The following is a 15444-nucleotide window of genomic DNA, read 5'->3' on the forward strand; positions in this document are numbered from 1 at the left end:
TGGATGTGGTCTATGGTGCTAAAGCCTTTTCGGAAACCCGTTCGTTCGCTTCCCGTCTTAACGGCATTGATCACAGAGACATCATTGAATTATGTGCTTTTTCGTCGACATGATAAAATCGATCTCGTTTTTATAATTTCCACTGGGACTTATCCAGGTCCATTTGCGGGTGAGGGCTTTCTGAAGAAGGAGTTCATCATATAGAGGTTCTCCTTTTCCATAAAGTCCGCCAGCATCCGGCCTCTGGTGTGCCGGGCCCCAAATCCAAATTGCCCTACTCTCAGCTCGTTACCACAACGCTTCCCCGACTGTGCATTAAAGTCCCCCATCACAATCGTGGAGTGGCTTTTATGGCTATGCATGGCTTTAGAAATCTCCTCATACATAGTCTCCACTTCGTCATCGTGGTGTCCCGAGGTCGGAGCGTATACCTGGATGACAGTCGGCGAATATCGAGATGATATTCTGAGTATCAGGCACGCTACCCTGCTCGAAACACTACCGATGGTCAACACGTTGTTGACTAGGGACGATAAACTCGACACTCTGTAACGAAATAATTATAAATTAAATTATTAAAACTATTAAATTTGTAAATATTGAGCAAAAACTTTGAGTATTTCCACTGCGTTACGATGGCTACAACTGCGTTATAATTCGCAGTAACACAGTGCATCGGTAACTCAGTTGTAGAAACCACGTGTATTCTAAAATAGCACTCATATGGTAATTCATTTTATAAAACAGATCGTGTACAATAAATATTTGCTCCTTTTTTTAAAGATATAACGGAAAAGATTATTCAATATTCAAAAAACTCACCTATCACAGCGGTCACGCAGCGGTCTCCCAATTAATACACGCACCTATCCCGCCGGCGTCCTCGCGACTGACTCGGCGAATTTCCAAGCCACGCACTCCCCCCGCGCCCCAATAATATTTGATTATATGTTATACAACTTTTGGCGCAAATGCATACAAAATTCTAATTTTAAGACTCCGTTTCGTATGGTAACATAGTGTTCGTAATTTTTTGGTTTGCCGCGGGGACACAATAAATATTTTGGAATAATTAAAAACTGATAAAGGAAAATAATATTTAGTATTGTTAAAGTAAAGATTAAATTACGTGTTATTACCGCAAATATTAAATTTTAATAGCGTCTTGAAGAATTTTTAAGTAATGTGTGTTTATATGGAGTAAATATATGAGAGGGACAGTGGAATTTTGTAGGGAAACAACTGCGTTACTCAAAAGTACAACTTAGTTACCGTGTTTTTGGTTAAATTCAAATAATTTTGATAAAAACGCGGAACATAAAAGTACGAGTATAACATCAGAAATATACCAATAGTGTAATTATTGAAAAAATAAATGTTTGCTTTATAAAAATCGTGTTTGAACGTGAGAGACAGGTTATGGGACCCAAAATAAAATAATAGCCCAGCTAGTAGAGTTGTTTGTAGTTAAACAGTGATGATATTGTCATTTCTTAGTCTGTAACAAGCGCCCGCCCTCGCAGCGACTTCGACAAAAATGTAAGATTCAATAGGAACTAACGAAAGTTTCCTATATTTGTAAACATTCCCAAAACATGTGGGAAGAAATTATGAATAAGCCTATCTGTGCTGTCGCGTAATTGGGTGAAAAGATAAAAAAAATGTCTTATGTATACAAACAGAAAGTGCGATGAAGTATATAGCTTTCCTGTATTTTATTTTTGACGTGAGTTATTGTAGGTTTGCTTCATAATCATTAACTATTTGTCCAGGCAAAATAGGTAGCGCTCTGGCGCAAGGTACAGAAATGAAGACAACAGGACTGGGGTTTTCAGCTAAGCAGTTAACTAACTAACGCTATCTGTGGCAAAACTACCTATCATTCACGTTAAAAAAAGTTATGGTAGGTAAAACTTGGCCACCCTGCGATATCGAGGCAGACCACCAGCCCGATGGTCGGATGACATTGTGAGGTATGCCGGAAAGCAATGGATGAGACTTGCACAGGACCGGATAGGATGACGTGAAAGAAAGGAGGCCTATACCCAGCAGTGGGTGGATACAGACTTATAGATAGGTACAAAACTTACCTGAAATCTTCTCATGTCTCGCGGGTTTCCTGCATTCTTCAAACAGTTCTGATTGCATTTCAAGAAGAATTTTAGAAAAAATCTGCAACAAAAAGAACATAATATGTCATTACTTTCAAATGTATGAAATAAGTAGGATCATTTATTAGAAAAAAAAAACTAAATAGAAGCGTGTGAATAGTAATGAAGACCAAATGAACTGGAGACAGGACACATAAATTATTTTCTTAACGTCTTTTTAGTTTGGCCGAGTTTTTGTCAATGAGACTACGATCTCGATTTGAAATACAAAAAAGATTTCTGAAAGGTCACATATTCTGCTCGCTTTCATTTACTTAATGTAGTCTCTTTAAAGTACACTGCTCTCTTTTATTTACTGATATTTGTATGGAAAACTAAAAATGTGAGGAAAATAATATTTGCTCAGGTACTTTTTTCCATACAACAGCTATTTCTAAAGTACGTAGGTACCTACTTAGTACCTACGTTTCCCATTTGATGTTTAGAAACAAGGAAATTATAAAATAAAAAGTTATCTACTTACTAATTACTGCAACATAGCGAAACACTAAAATAAGTCAATCCATTCACAATGTCAGAATAACAGAAACATTTCGACGGACCCACTATCTACCGGCCATGTGTTTCCACTTCGGGTGCATTAATTTGTTTCTCGTGTTCACAAATTTGTACTTTCCGGTCTTCCAGGGAAAAGGTTTTTTGCTCAACAGTAGTAATTAAGAGGTGTTTAGTTTTACGCCTCTTTTTTTTTAGTTTTGTAGATATCTAAGTATCGGAATGTGACGCAGTTTACTCGTAAGTGGTATCTTTTTGTCTCACTTTTTGTCACAGTTATTACGGTATAATATAGTTTTTGCGTTTAGGGTAGACGAACAAGTCAACCGTATGGAGGAGAGCCCTCAGCGCTCGACATTAGTCCGGCCAAGTAGGCAAACCTGCAATAATCACGTTAAATAAAAGGTCGTCAGGTACCCCAGCCACTCCTGGGCATACGCACAAAGTTGGGTTTATTATAAGAATATTATCAGCCCATCACCCAATTAGATAGTCCATAATTTTGGATAGAACTTTTGGGGTCACACTCAGGTTACCTATCTAAGATTCGATTCGACTGGATTTTAAAGTTATCTCAATACACAGAATATACTGTTCTCTAACGCACCAATCAAATCCACCGGCATTGACAATAGCCAACAGAGAGAAAGAGAAGAATTAAATTTTTCATCGCATGTCAAAACTGCGAAACGAAATCAAACAATTTCGAGCAGAAAGTCTATCGGGCCAACTATCGGCGTATCCGATTACACACAATAGCTGAACTTTGCCATTTTATCTGTGTCCCTGTGGCAATGTCGAATCAGCCTTATGGTTTATGCTTTAGGGTTTATACGGGGTGTCGAGTTAGGCTGGGTGCGTAACGTCGGTCGTACGATCGCGCGGGCGATCACGATGAATGCTCCAGTAGAAATATTTTACATAGCCTCTGGCAACGGCGATGCCATGCCGAATATTGCTGTGCCAACAGATATGAATGTGTAGAGAGCTGCTATGTACCCCGCAGGGTTTCAGACACGAGCTGAGTGTAGTTTCTAGTGTTGAGAAATAAAATGTCAGCTAGTGAATAGTTTAGATGCTCTAAAACGGTTAGGGGTCTACAACTTTTTAACTGTACATTCTAAATTTGATTCTAAAATGTATATTAAACTTGTCATGAGCATTACACGATTTTTGTGTTAAATTTCATATACTTATACATATATTACACTTAATTAATTACACTTATTTTACGAGTAGCACTCTAAATTTTGCCAAATTAACCACTATGAACTGTAGTACTGTAGGTATATAGTATTAAAAAAAAGATTTTTTTTTTTCATACAACAGCTCTATACTTATACCAAAAACCATCGAGATATGAGTCGTGTAGCGCGAACGTATTTGCGCCGCCCGCGGCACCACATCTGTTCAAGCATTATTTATGTTAAACACCTTATGTCACAATATTGCGAGTTAGCAGTTTACGCGCCTGTCAAACGACACCGTCTTGCACGGCGAGATTTTATTTTTAGACACTCATGAATGGAGAACTACCTAAGGGAGATAAAGAGTAAGTTCAAATAGATTTATATATAGTTCACAGAAATGGTGAAAGCAGAATAGATACAGATTCTTCCGAATCGAACGCGTTGTCAGCATTTTCAGTTTTGTATACAATTATAATCACTCTTGCAGACCAGACAAGTTCGATTTTTGTTTCGTTTATATTGAAAAATTCGGAGCGTATTGTTAAACAAAGCATACTGGCTGAGTTAGTTTTTGTGAATATTAGTTTAAATATTTTTCCGTTCAACGGCACTTTACAAATGTATTTGCTTTTTTTTGATTTTTGTATTCATTTCCCAAAATCATGGATACCTCTTTCTTCGACAGTCCTAAAAAAATGCATATATTTTGTAAGGATTTTACCATAAGTCAGGTTGGAGATTTTTCCTTCGCCCCATAAGGACCCCTGGTCACCTTAAGCTTGACCATTAATATCCTTGTAGGGGTCACGTGACACCTGATATCCGACTTATCGTTCTTGTGGTAAGCCAACACAAAATATTACCAGAGGGGACTAAATGGAATCTATAAGATGGTTGCAGTAAGGGGTTGAATTGGATTGTTTTTAAAAGTCAAAATTATACAAACAAAAATAGCTAAAGTGAAACATGAGACTACTTATATAAATTCTAATACGTACATACTTGCCATATAAATGGGCAGACACAGAGTTAGGAAACTTATACAAAAATCGATTTCTTTCAATTAATTTTTACCCGGGTAAAAGTTGAGACCACAAATTTTGGTCTGGATTGAAGTAATTGTCTATTGCGAGGTTTTGTTCACAGACATCACATTCGAATGTGAATTTTCAAAAAATCTGCTACGTAGTTTTTGCTACTAAGAAACGACATGGAACTTACCTACATGTAAGCTGTCTGTCTATGTTACATATAGGACTGACTATTAATAAATGAGAAGTAGTAATTCACCAATGTCCACCTACCACGTTGGTCTAACAGAGAGCTTGTTGAAGTGTGGGTAGGTATGTACAGTCATGAGTAATATCATGTACTTACCCACTGTAGAACCATGTCGCATTATTATTTTTGACATTTAATGAGACTTACGCATTAATTTATCAAAAAAGTTAATGTGACACGGTATCAAAATGTATACATATTTTATTAGTACTCGTGACCGTACCTCTCACTAGCCCTATTGGGAATTTAGTCATGAGCTTATGTTATCTAAATAACTTGTTATTAGTAAGTAACTTATTATTCACCCGTATTATTTCTTAATCATCATTTCCCTAGCATTATCCAGTTGTTCACAGAGTCCGCTTACCTAACATGAAGATTTGCCAAGTCCGGTTTTTTACAGAAGCGACTGCCTATCTGGCCTTCCAACCCGCGAAGGGAAAACCAGCCCAATACAGGTTAAGTTACATACCTCCGAAAATGAATTTCTCGGCAATGTGGGTTTCCTCACGATGTTTTCGTTCACCGCTGAGTACGTGAATCAAACATGAATTCGAAAACAAATTCGACAATCATTGGTTTTTTCCTGTGCTGGATTCGAACCTGGGTGCTCAAAGTGAGAGGCAAGCGTTCTAACAACTCGGCTACAACGGCTATTTCTTAATGAAATAAAATATGAATATAAAACACCATGGAATTGTTTGAATGAGAAAAGATTGCTTAAAATCGTACATCGACCCCAGTACCTTACATAATAAACCCGTAAAAACTAAAACCTTAACCCTAGTATGAACACAACGACCAAATCAAACCTCCCCAATAAAGTTACCTATACGGAATATTTACCTATCACATCACGAAGAAAGGAAACTGTATTCGTCGTAAAACTACCCTCACGCTTTTCATCCCTTATATAGGCGGTAGAGTACTGCTATAGGTATTAGGTATGCTGATATAGGCTGATAAATGGTATTTTTTCGGTAAGTAAGTAAATGATTTAAAAATGTCTACAATTTTTTTTAAGATATTGTCCCTATAACAAAAATTTTGCGGGTTATTGATAATACATTCCAAACGAAGTTTTGTATATCGAAACTTTATTCACTACATAAATAACGGTATAATTAAGATAAAGAAAATGTTATATTATTGTTTACGCTGTTTGTATATTTTGTATACCTTTACAAAATATAATGAAACAGTGTAAGTACCTAATCCATTTTCGTTAAGTACCAAATATATTCCGAACGAAGTTGTGTATATCAGAACTTTATTCAACTACATAAATAACGGTATAATTTATATAAATAAAACTTTATCTTTATATTTTGTATACATATATAAACTACTTATATACGAAACAGTGTAAGTACCTAATCCATTTTTGTTAAGTACTACGCGTACATTTTACTACTCTAATAAAAATAGGCCGTAAATTACGTATCAGTCGCTACAGTATAGCCTAAACAACTATATTCCATTCACTATAAGGGGTATATATGTATATTGTATACAGTGTATACCATGTCCCGCTAGTCGATGAAAAAAATCCACTACGGCATTAAGTCGCGGCAAGGAGGTAGGCTGCCCTCTTTCAAGTCGGAACACTTGAATACCACCCACCTCACACCACCACCACTTGCCTATGTTTATTTGTATTGGGTACCGCTATTTTTAAAGTCGGACATAATTTTTTTTATTAATATTGTTTTTTACATACATAGAATGCTGCGTGTGTTTGTGAAACATGTCCACAGCTTGTAATAATCATTCAATAGTAACAGAATAGAAATCATAATTGTGAGTCAATCATCATCCAAGCCTTTATTCCGGGGTAAGTTTGTATAATATATAATAAATAAAAAAAGGAAAAAAAAATGAAACAGCAATTTAATTGAAAATCGTATAAATAAGCTATAGGTCAAAGTAGTTGCATTTTAAGATAATAAGTTATTTTTTTGTCACTACATTTTTTTTAACATGTAATAACCTACTTCTCACTTAACTGTTTGTTATCTCAAAAGGAATAATAATAAAAAAGTGCAATTAAAATAGCCTAGCCAGCTTGACCGTATCAAAAAGATTAAAAAAATTAAGAAAAAAATTAAAAGCGTTCGAATTTGAAAAACGAGCGTTCAGGAACTGACAACGCGCGGTCTTATAACTTTTCCCTTTTAACCTTCCCGCGCCCCGCGCTCGCTCCCTCGGGAGGCGGTCCCTAGGGCCCCCACCCCATCGATACCGACACGCCATGCGGATGCCAAAGAGTAAGCACGAGGAAGATTGGTTACAACGTGCCGATTGGGCGCCGCTTGCCTTTGATCAATTTCGGACAAAGCAAAAGAAACTCTACGAAAAAGGTCGTCTTGTTTTAAATTTCGATAAATAGATGATGTATTGTGTTGATAATTGAGCTAACGCGAGCAGTATTTATTTAAAATAAATAAATAAATCGATTCAATAAGGATAATACCTAGTGCCAACCAGATCCCTTTGTTACTATCGAAAGATCGTTGCCCTTACTCTAATTACAGGGTACTTAAGAATAGAAGAATAAAATAAATTAAATTCTAAATAAATTTCAATTTAAAAAAAGAAATAGAAAATGACGAGTCCACAAAGATTATCACTGCCAAAAAAAATATGTGATTTAACAAATGTTGAGTACATCGGTCAGACAGATAGAAAAAAAAGTAGAAGCTAAAATTTGACAACGATTTTATTATAAATTCATTTACCGGTTACGAAAGAATAACAAAATAGTCCTGAAACCATTAGGTATAATAATCTTTGCGTAAATGCGACGGGCCCGTAACGGGCCCAGTTTTGGTGTTTGTTTTTCCGCGTGCGTCTATAGCGCGCGTTAATATTTCACCAGTACAAATCCAAGGGGTTAATTCCAGTTAGACGGCGCAAGCAAACAATTCGAACGTTCCATTTTTAAATATATTTCAAATTGCAAATAATGTTTTAAGTACATTATTTTTTTTTCATATTTATTATGTTGCTACGAATTACGGTACCTACGTCGCCGATTGTAACTATATTACACGTCTTATTGGTTATGACCTCCTTTTACCTATAAGATACGAAACATATTCATATTTCTACTACATTTTGACAGACAAGGTTCAAATATTGAGCTCTGACTGGACTCAAAAGAAAGACTGCCTCTACACACCTAACTTCTAAACAAATTAGTGCAGCTTTTACCCAGATATAGGTAATATTATTTTACAAAAATAAATTATGAAAGATTTTAAATGAATTCGACCTTACGACTTTAAAGATAGGTCGTAGATTTCAGGATTATTTCAGACGCAAGTGTAATGTTTAATTGTTTATGTATGTAAGTATAAGAACTTACTAAAAAGTTCCCCTGAATGCGAGTTCTAAAACTAAAAAGAAATAACTAGTATTTTAGCACCAGGTATGTACGAAAATACTTTTACTTTCAACAAAATTATGTCATGTAGTGTACCATAGTGCGGAGCGGAGGGTATCGTCGGCGAAACATCCCGCCGTCGCCATGGCAACGCGATAAAACCTCGCCTTTTCATAGCCCTCCGAATAGTAAAAGAAGAAATCGTAGATTATTTACACGAGGTAAAATATAAACGTTTATTTTTATTTTATTAAATTGTCTTGATTTAAGATACTTCACAGTGAACGTTAAATTGTTTTAGTAGTTATTATTGTTAAATAGCCACACAATAACAAATTTTGAACAATTTTGGATATTTTTAATTCTATAAAATATATTTTTTTAAATTTTGTTGTACCTAAGTAAATTATATTTTTTTACAGCTGCATAACATAAACCGTTTATTAGTACAATTAAGTATGTAATAATACAATATTACCTGCAGATGCCTCTTCATATAATATAATAAAACTAGTTTTTTCCCATATATATTTTTCTCCTCTGAATATACATTAGTTACAATCAAACGCTTATCAACATACAATACAATGTTTATAATTCTATAACAACCAAAATTACATCCAAATATAAAATACGCAACTGGATGGTCATTGCATGTAGAATCCAAAGAACATCAAGTATCAATCCATAATCACAAACTTTGTGGTCTCATGGAATGCGCCAAAAGATAATTCGACTTGTTCTTTTGGCGAAAGTAACACAAAAGTATATGTATATACGGTGTTAGTGACATCGTAACGAAAACTTTGAGGGATGATTCAGACCATGATTCTGAGTTGATATCAAGTGGAATTTTCTGTCGCAAAAGTATGGACCTGAAAATAATTAAAAAAAAAAAAACATTTTTTTTATGAATTTTCCGACAGCAAATTCTACTTGTTATTAACTCAGAATCATGGTCTGAATCATCCCCTTAAGCATTCGTTACGGTGTCAGTAATACCCATATGTACTTGTATGGCTACTTGTATGGGGTGTAAGTTGGGTGTAAGTGATATCGTAACGAATACTAAGAGGGATGATTTAGCTCATTATTTTGAGTTAATATCAAGTGGAATTTTCCACCGCAAAAGTGTAGAATTGAAAATAATGTATCATTTCAGAATAGACGTAACATCTCAAACGTTGGCTTATACTGCAGTAGGTACTCTTTCAAATCTAAAAGCGCTTGCTTTCGGCGCGAGTAGTTTCCAATTGACAATATACCTACCAGTGACTAGGGGCAATCGCTTGCGAACCGTAAGCGCCTTTCCCGCACAACGCTCAAATTCTGCTCAAAATATAAGTATACCATAACCTACTCTACTTGTAAGCGTTTATGTTTTGTTAGTTTCTTTCTAGTTATCATAATAACATAACATAATGTAGGAAAGAAAGCTAGTGGACCCCAACATTAATTCCTCAGGCGACGAAACTTTGCAGTATAATAAAGTTGTGAAATATACCGCGAAGCGGGAATAAAATGATTACAATTACGAATATGTATATTTCGGGACGAAGGAGGCATATTGTATGGGGCGGCCTAGAATTTTTAATGTGGGACAAATGAAGAATAAATCTTTATATTTTTGTATTTCGTGCGTGTGCAATTGTACTTGTTATGGTCATGTTATGTACCTGCCTGAAAGTTGGTATAAGCTATTTTGTCAAAATAAGAAGTGGACACTTTTACCATAGTGCTTAAACATTTTGAAGTCTGTTCAAAACATCAAACTTGTAAACATAACTTGTTGTAAGTGTAGAGTGAGAAGTGGTTTATTTATAACTGACATAAAGCTGTTGTACTTTCTCGATATTTTTATCACTGGTGATTAAGATACCTTACGTGCTAAAATGTGCCACATTGTTTACGATTTCCTATATAAAATAACTATCGTTGTTGGAGCCGTGGTAGTCCAGTTGGTAGAACGCTTGCCTCTTACTTTGAGGTCGCAGGTTCAAATCCAGCACAAGCAAAAGCAGGAAAAAACATGATGATCTAGTCATTATGATAACAGATTTAAAGCCTTTCGCCCATACTGAGCCAGTAGCCGTAGTAGCCCAGTTGGAAAAACGCTTGACTCTGACTGTAAAGTCGCAGGTTCGAACCCAGCACAGGCCTAAATCAAAGTTTGCGAATTTGTTTTCGAATTCATGTTTGGATCATAAATTATTATCACGTACTCAGCGGTGAAGGAAAACATCGTGAGGAAACCCACATTCCTGAGAAATTCATTTTCTAAGGTATGTGTTATAACCTGTATTGGGCTGGTTTTCCCTTCACGGGTTGGAAGGTCAGACAGGCAGTCGCTACAGTAAAAAACCGGACCTGTCAAATCTTTATGTTAGGTAAACGGACCCTGTGAAAAACGGCATAATGCTAGGGAGATGGTGATGAACGTTGTATATTATAAACAAAAGTAGTTTTAAACAAAGATTAAACATAAAAAGGTGTAGGTACCTACTGACTAAATGTGAACTCAAAATGTCCCTTACTTTTCTAAGCAAACAATAGATCAAAGAGAGGTAAATTAATTTAATTTATATCGCTACTTTACTTATTAGACGATGACTGATATGTGACAGCTACCTATAGCTAATAAAATAGGTATACAGTTGAAATGACCAACAAAATCGAACAGCCGATTTTATCAGCGCCATACAAGCCTAACTGCTAAGGCAGCACATACACTAATAACACAAATATCCACATTCAGCCCGACCTCTTTCGGGCGCAATCAACATACAAAGACAAGGGGCCACATTACGCTACCATCACTTCATTGTGGGCACTGCTCTAATTGTAACTACACTCTGGGGCGCCATCAGCCGCTCAGCGCTTCGCCGAGTAGGCGGAGGCCACTAATCTTCGACCCCTACATACCGATACGGCCTCAAACTGCCCCGACCAACTATTCCCCTTACCCTACGAGACATAGAGTCCAAACTACGCTGGCTGCGAACCAGTATTTGCAAACGTAGCGAGGGGTTAACGCACACTATCAACTCATTAAATTGCATCGCCTTTTTAATGAGTCTGAAAGTGAACAAAGGATATTGAGCGCGATTACATTAAGCACCCGCTAGAAGGTAAGATTGTATGTTTTGGTCGCGTTGTTAGTTCGCCAACTCGGATAGTTTCGCCGTTCGGAGAATCGTAATAGAATTGGGATTGTTTTCGTGGAGCTCTCGTTTCGAATAACTCCGCAACACGTTCTATCAAATAAGTGTTTTCTATCCCGTTTCTTTTGCTATTTTTTTAATAAGTACAAACATTTTTATAGTTTATAAAAATAAGAATGCTGCATAATTATTTGCTGGCACATTAGCCATATCATATAGATGTATAGCGCTGACAGGACGGAGTATAACAGCTATTAGGGTGTGCGAAAAGTTAAACAATTACTGACTCTTCGTGGTGTGGGTGGTGAGGTCAATGACAGTCCTCATTAACTTCGTGTCTGGGTTATTATTGGGCCGCCAAAGGCCCCTGATATTGCTTATTTCACGACTACATACTTAATTAAGTAAATATGACCCGAAACCGAATGCTTAACATACCCTTCGAAGCACGAATCATCTCACTTTCGGACCATCGGGTGATCAGCCTGCGATAAGGGATCACAAAACGATATTTTGTGATGTTCCCACCGGAAATTGAACCCGGGACCTCGAAAATTGAATCGATACTATACCACGGATGTCGTTAATAACTGATTCCTCTCTTCTCTTGACTAAGGTATCGCAAAAGAGAAACAGTTGTATCCTATACATTGCAGTGTATAAGTAACTTGCTAATAAAAACGATACTTATCATGAAAAAGTGACACGAATTTTGAGTTAAGCAACGTGATGTCACAGAAAGAACAACATTGCTAATAAAATACATACAATTGAAACAGACAAGTATACGTTTATGAAGCACATTTTAAGTATCTTAATGCATCACTTAAGCTTAAAGCTACCAGGAAAGCATAAGCTACCTAATAGTAATTCCCCTCCTGACCACAAGTTAACGTGTATACAAGTAACATATTACGGAGTGCCCTCATATTTACCGGATGAATACGCTATAAAGTGATATCACGTGATCGTATTCGGCCGGGTAATAGTTATAAATTACCCGGGTAGTTTATAAAAGCCGGTTAACCCGAGGTAAGCGGACAAGGAGTATAATTTATTATTGGGAAATTCGCGACCGCGTATGAAAATACGCGCCACTGCGGATCATTTTATGGTTCTAGTAGGGTTATAATACATCGTGCAGGACAAAGGAGGTAATTATTGCTTGTTGAGTTTACAAGTTGATGGCATTGTCGGGAAGATTAATTTTGCCTTTAGTTATTGAGTATTTATTAATTATGCTTTTCAGTTTCATCTAAACTTAGCCTAGGTGAATTCAAGCGAAGCTCCCTGTATTTAGAAAGACCCAAGGAGCCTTGTCATTTTTCAAAAAGTATCATACAAAATAATACAGTATAATACGACGTTTTATAAAATCCGACAGAAGGATTGTGTCATTTCTGATCCCTATTGTCACCATAAGGTTCATCATATTCATCTAAGGACTTGGTATCATCAGTGCCTGCAAACTATTTTTAATTACTTGCAGCTCTGCAAACCCCATAAGGATTACGGCGTGAGTTTATTTATGTAAATTATAAAGTATTTAGAAGACCTAACTTGTGTCTCTTGGACCAAATGTCAGCAGAGTTCGATAGCGATAAGGTCAGAAAAGTAGGCGTATTCGCCTCAGCTTATTATTGAGAATATAAATAGACAAGTTGAAGTAAAAATAAAAATATTTTGGGGATTGTACCTAGCAGTAGATGGAAAAAGTATTTTTAGATAAATACGTATAAAAATAACCAACGATTATCTATGTGTTCAGTAATACAACGTTAATAATCGAGTTTAATTCGGCCATATACAAAGACGCATTTGGACATTTTTTTTATTTTTTTTTAATTAAGATGGGTTTGCTCTTGACTTCGTTCTGACATAATGTTATTTACACAATTTACCGTGGAAGCCTGAGATAACCGATACTTTGCATTGGTCATAAACATTATTAAACCTTCTTCTTTGGAATTTCCTAGCTTAGATATTGTAGTCTGAAAATGTTCTACCAAATCATATTTTCAACAGAGTTCGTACCCGTTTGTAGGAAATCCTGGTCATCATAAGACCCAGAATACCAACCACCGAGTATTCATTAAGCCAATTAAAAAATCTCAAACTAAGGGATGTTGTGTCATTTTACTGTGAGTTCCTATGACCACCTGGTCATCATCAGATCCTGTATCCTCCAGTCTAAGAACTTTCGCGCAAATATCACCCGTTAAACAAAAAATCCGCAACCAAATCGGACCATTTGTTCTGAAGGTCCGATAGCGCAGTCAGCCAGACTGACAAAAGGATGAAACACCCCTGCTGGCGTCAGATCTGGCAACCACCTTGCCTAGATTTGTTGATTATATGGTGCATACCAACGGGGGTTGTAAGTAAGGTTTTTTATATTATACTTATTTTTGCGTTTTCTTTCTCTTCTTCTATCGTGTGGGTTGTGAGGTGAATTACTAACCCCATCAATCCTGGTGTCAGGGTTACTATAGAGCCGCCGAAGGCCCCTGACATGGCACATGTAACGACTACTTACTTACATCAGTAAGTAGTAACCGGGGCCAACAGCTTAACGTGCCTTCCGAAGCACGGATCATCTTACTTTCGGACAATCAGGTGATCAGCCTGTAATGTCCTAACCAATCTAGGGATCACAAAGTGATTTTTGTGATATGTCCCCTCCGGGAACCCGGGACGGATCGTGAGCCCAACGCTCAAACCCTTGAAACACGGAGGCCGTTTCTTTCTCTTTATTATATATTATTAATACTGAGTTAGTATTTTTCATTTCGCTCTTTAATACCCTTATTCGCGTAGCGTCAGAGATTAATAAAAGCAGATATATTCAAATTCTAAAATATCTTTATTCAGTAGGTAACATAGTTACACTTTGAATCGTCATTTTTTACATAACGAACGTCTCATCCGCCTAAAACTACTGCAGCTTCTCATAACCTGTATATTCAAATCCCGCTACAAATGCTAGGTAGTAAAGACATAGAGACATGTTATCATTCACTAGGAGGGACCGGGTTCGAATGCAAAATACTGCACAGACCACTGTATCATCTTTGAGAGGGTCCCACTGAGTTATTACGTCTTGTAGACTGGCGCGTCCGAAAGTGTGTCGCCGAAATATGCTGGCGTATGTTTAAAAATGATTCCGAAAAATTCCGATTCGAATTCGGTTTACTAATTGTATTTAATTTACTTTACTTAAATAAATAAAATAATTCCGAAAAATGCAGCTATCCTAGCAGGCACAAGCTTTATTTTGTTTTGAGAGTTCATAAACCAGGTCTATCACTTCCTTTTACTGTTTTGTTTTGCATTTTTTTACCAGCTTTACTTTATTTCTGCGTCGATGAATGGTTTGATATGCAACTGCTAAATGAATGTACTTAAATAACAAACTAAGTAAGTAAAACAAACTAAAAATTAAAAAGAAACAGTCATATAAACAACCTATATGCGGTGGAATGTATACAGGCTATTTATACAAGTATGATCGGTCCCCTCAATCAACCGGAGGGGGTATAGAGCATATTTCACCACGTTACTCCACTACGGCTGGTGGAGATGTTTTAAGCTAGTAGTCCGGTACCAAAGGCTTAACGTTCTTTTCGACGCACAGAATCATATTTATCTTTGGGACAGACAGGTGATTCAAGCTATGTCTTATCCAAACAAACAGCAGTCTCACCACTGGAATCGAACCCGGAGCATCATAACATGAGCGCAACGTTCTATCGAGGCCGTGA

At 36.6% G+C, this 15444-nt stretch overlaps 2 protein-coding genes across 6 annotated transcripts in view; one reads left to right on the forward strand and one right to left on the reverse strand.

Moving 5' to 3' along the window:
• Positions 1 to 15444, reverse strand: part of LOC126371079 (transcription factor collier) — a 69871-nt gene that overhangs the window by 18926 nt on the left and 35501 nt on the right. For all 5 annotated transcript variants that reach the window (XM_050016273.1, XM_050016272.1, XM_050016271.1 and 2 more), the window contains exon 8: positions 2091 to 2172. In XM_050016273.1, the coding sequence (XP_049872230.1) occupies positions 2091 to 2172 (82 nt within the window). The remainder of the gene's footprint in view (positions 1 to 2090; positions 2173 to 15444) is intronic.
• Positions 6212 to 15444, forward strand: part of LOC126371088 (uncharacterized) — a 421730-nt gene continuing 412497 nt past the window's right edge. Inside the window, exon 1 of the mRNA XM_050016285.1 lies at positions 6212 to 6216. The gene's annotated coding sequence lies outside the window, so the exon portion shown is untranslated. The remainder of the gene's footprint in view (positions 6217 to 15444) is intronic.

This window comes from Pectinophora gossypiella, chromosome 12 (genome assembly GCF_024362695.1).
Source record: "Pectinophora gossypiella chromosome 12, ilPecGoss1.1, whole genome shotgun sequence".
Classification (NCBI taxonomy): Eukaryota; Metazoa; Arthropoda; class Insecta; order Lepidoptera; family Gelechiidae; genus Pectinophora; species Pectinophora gossypiella.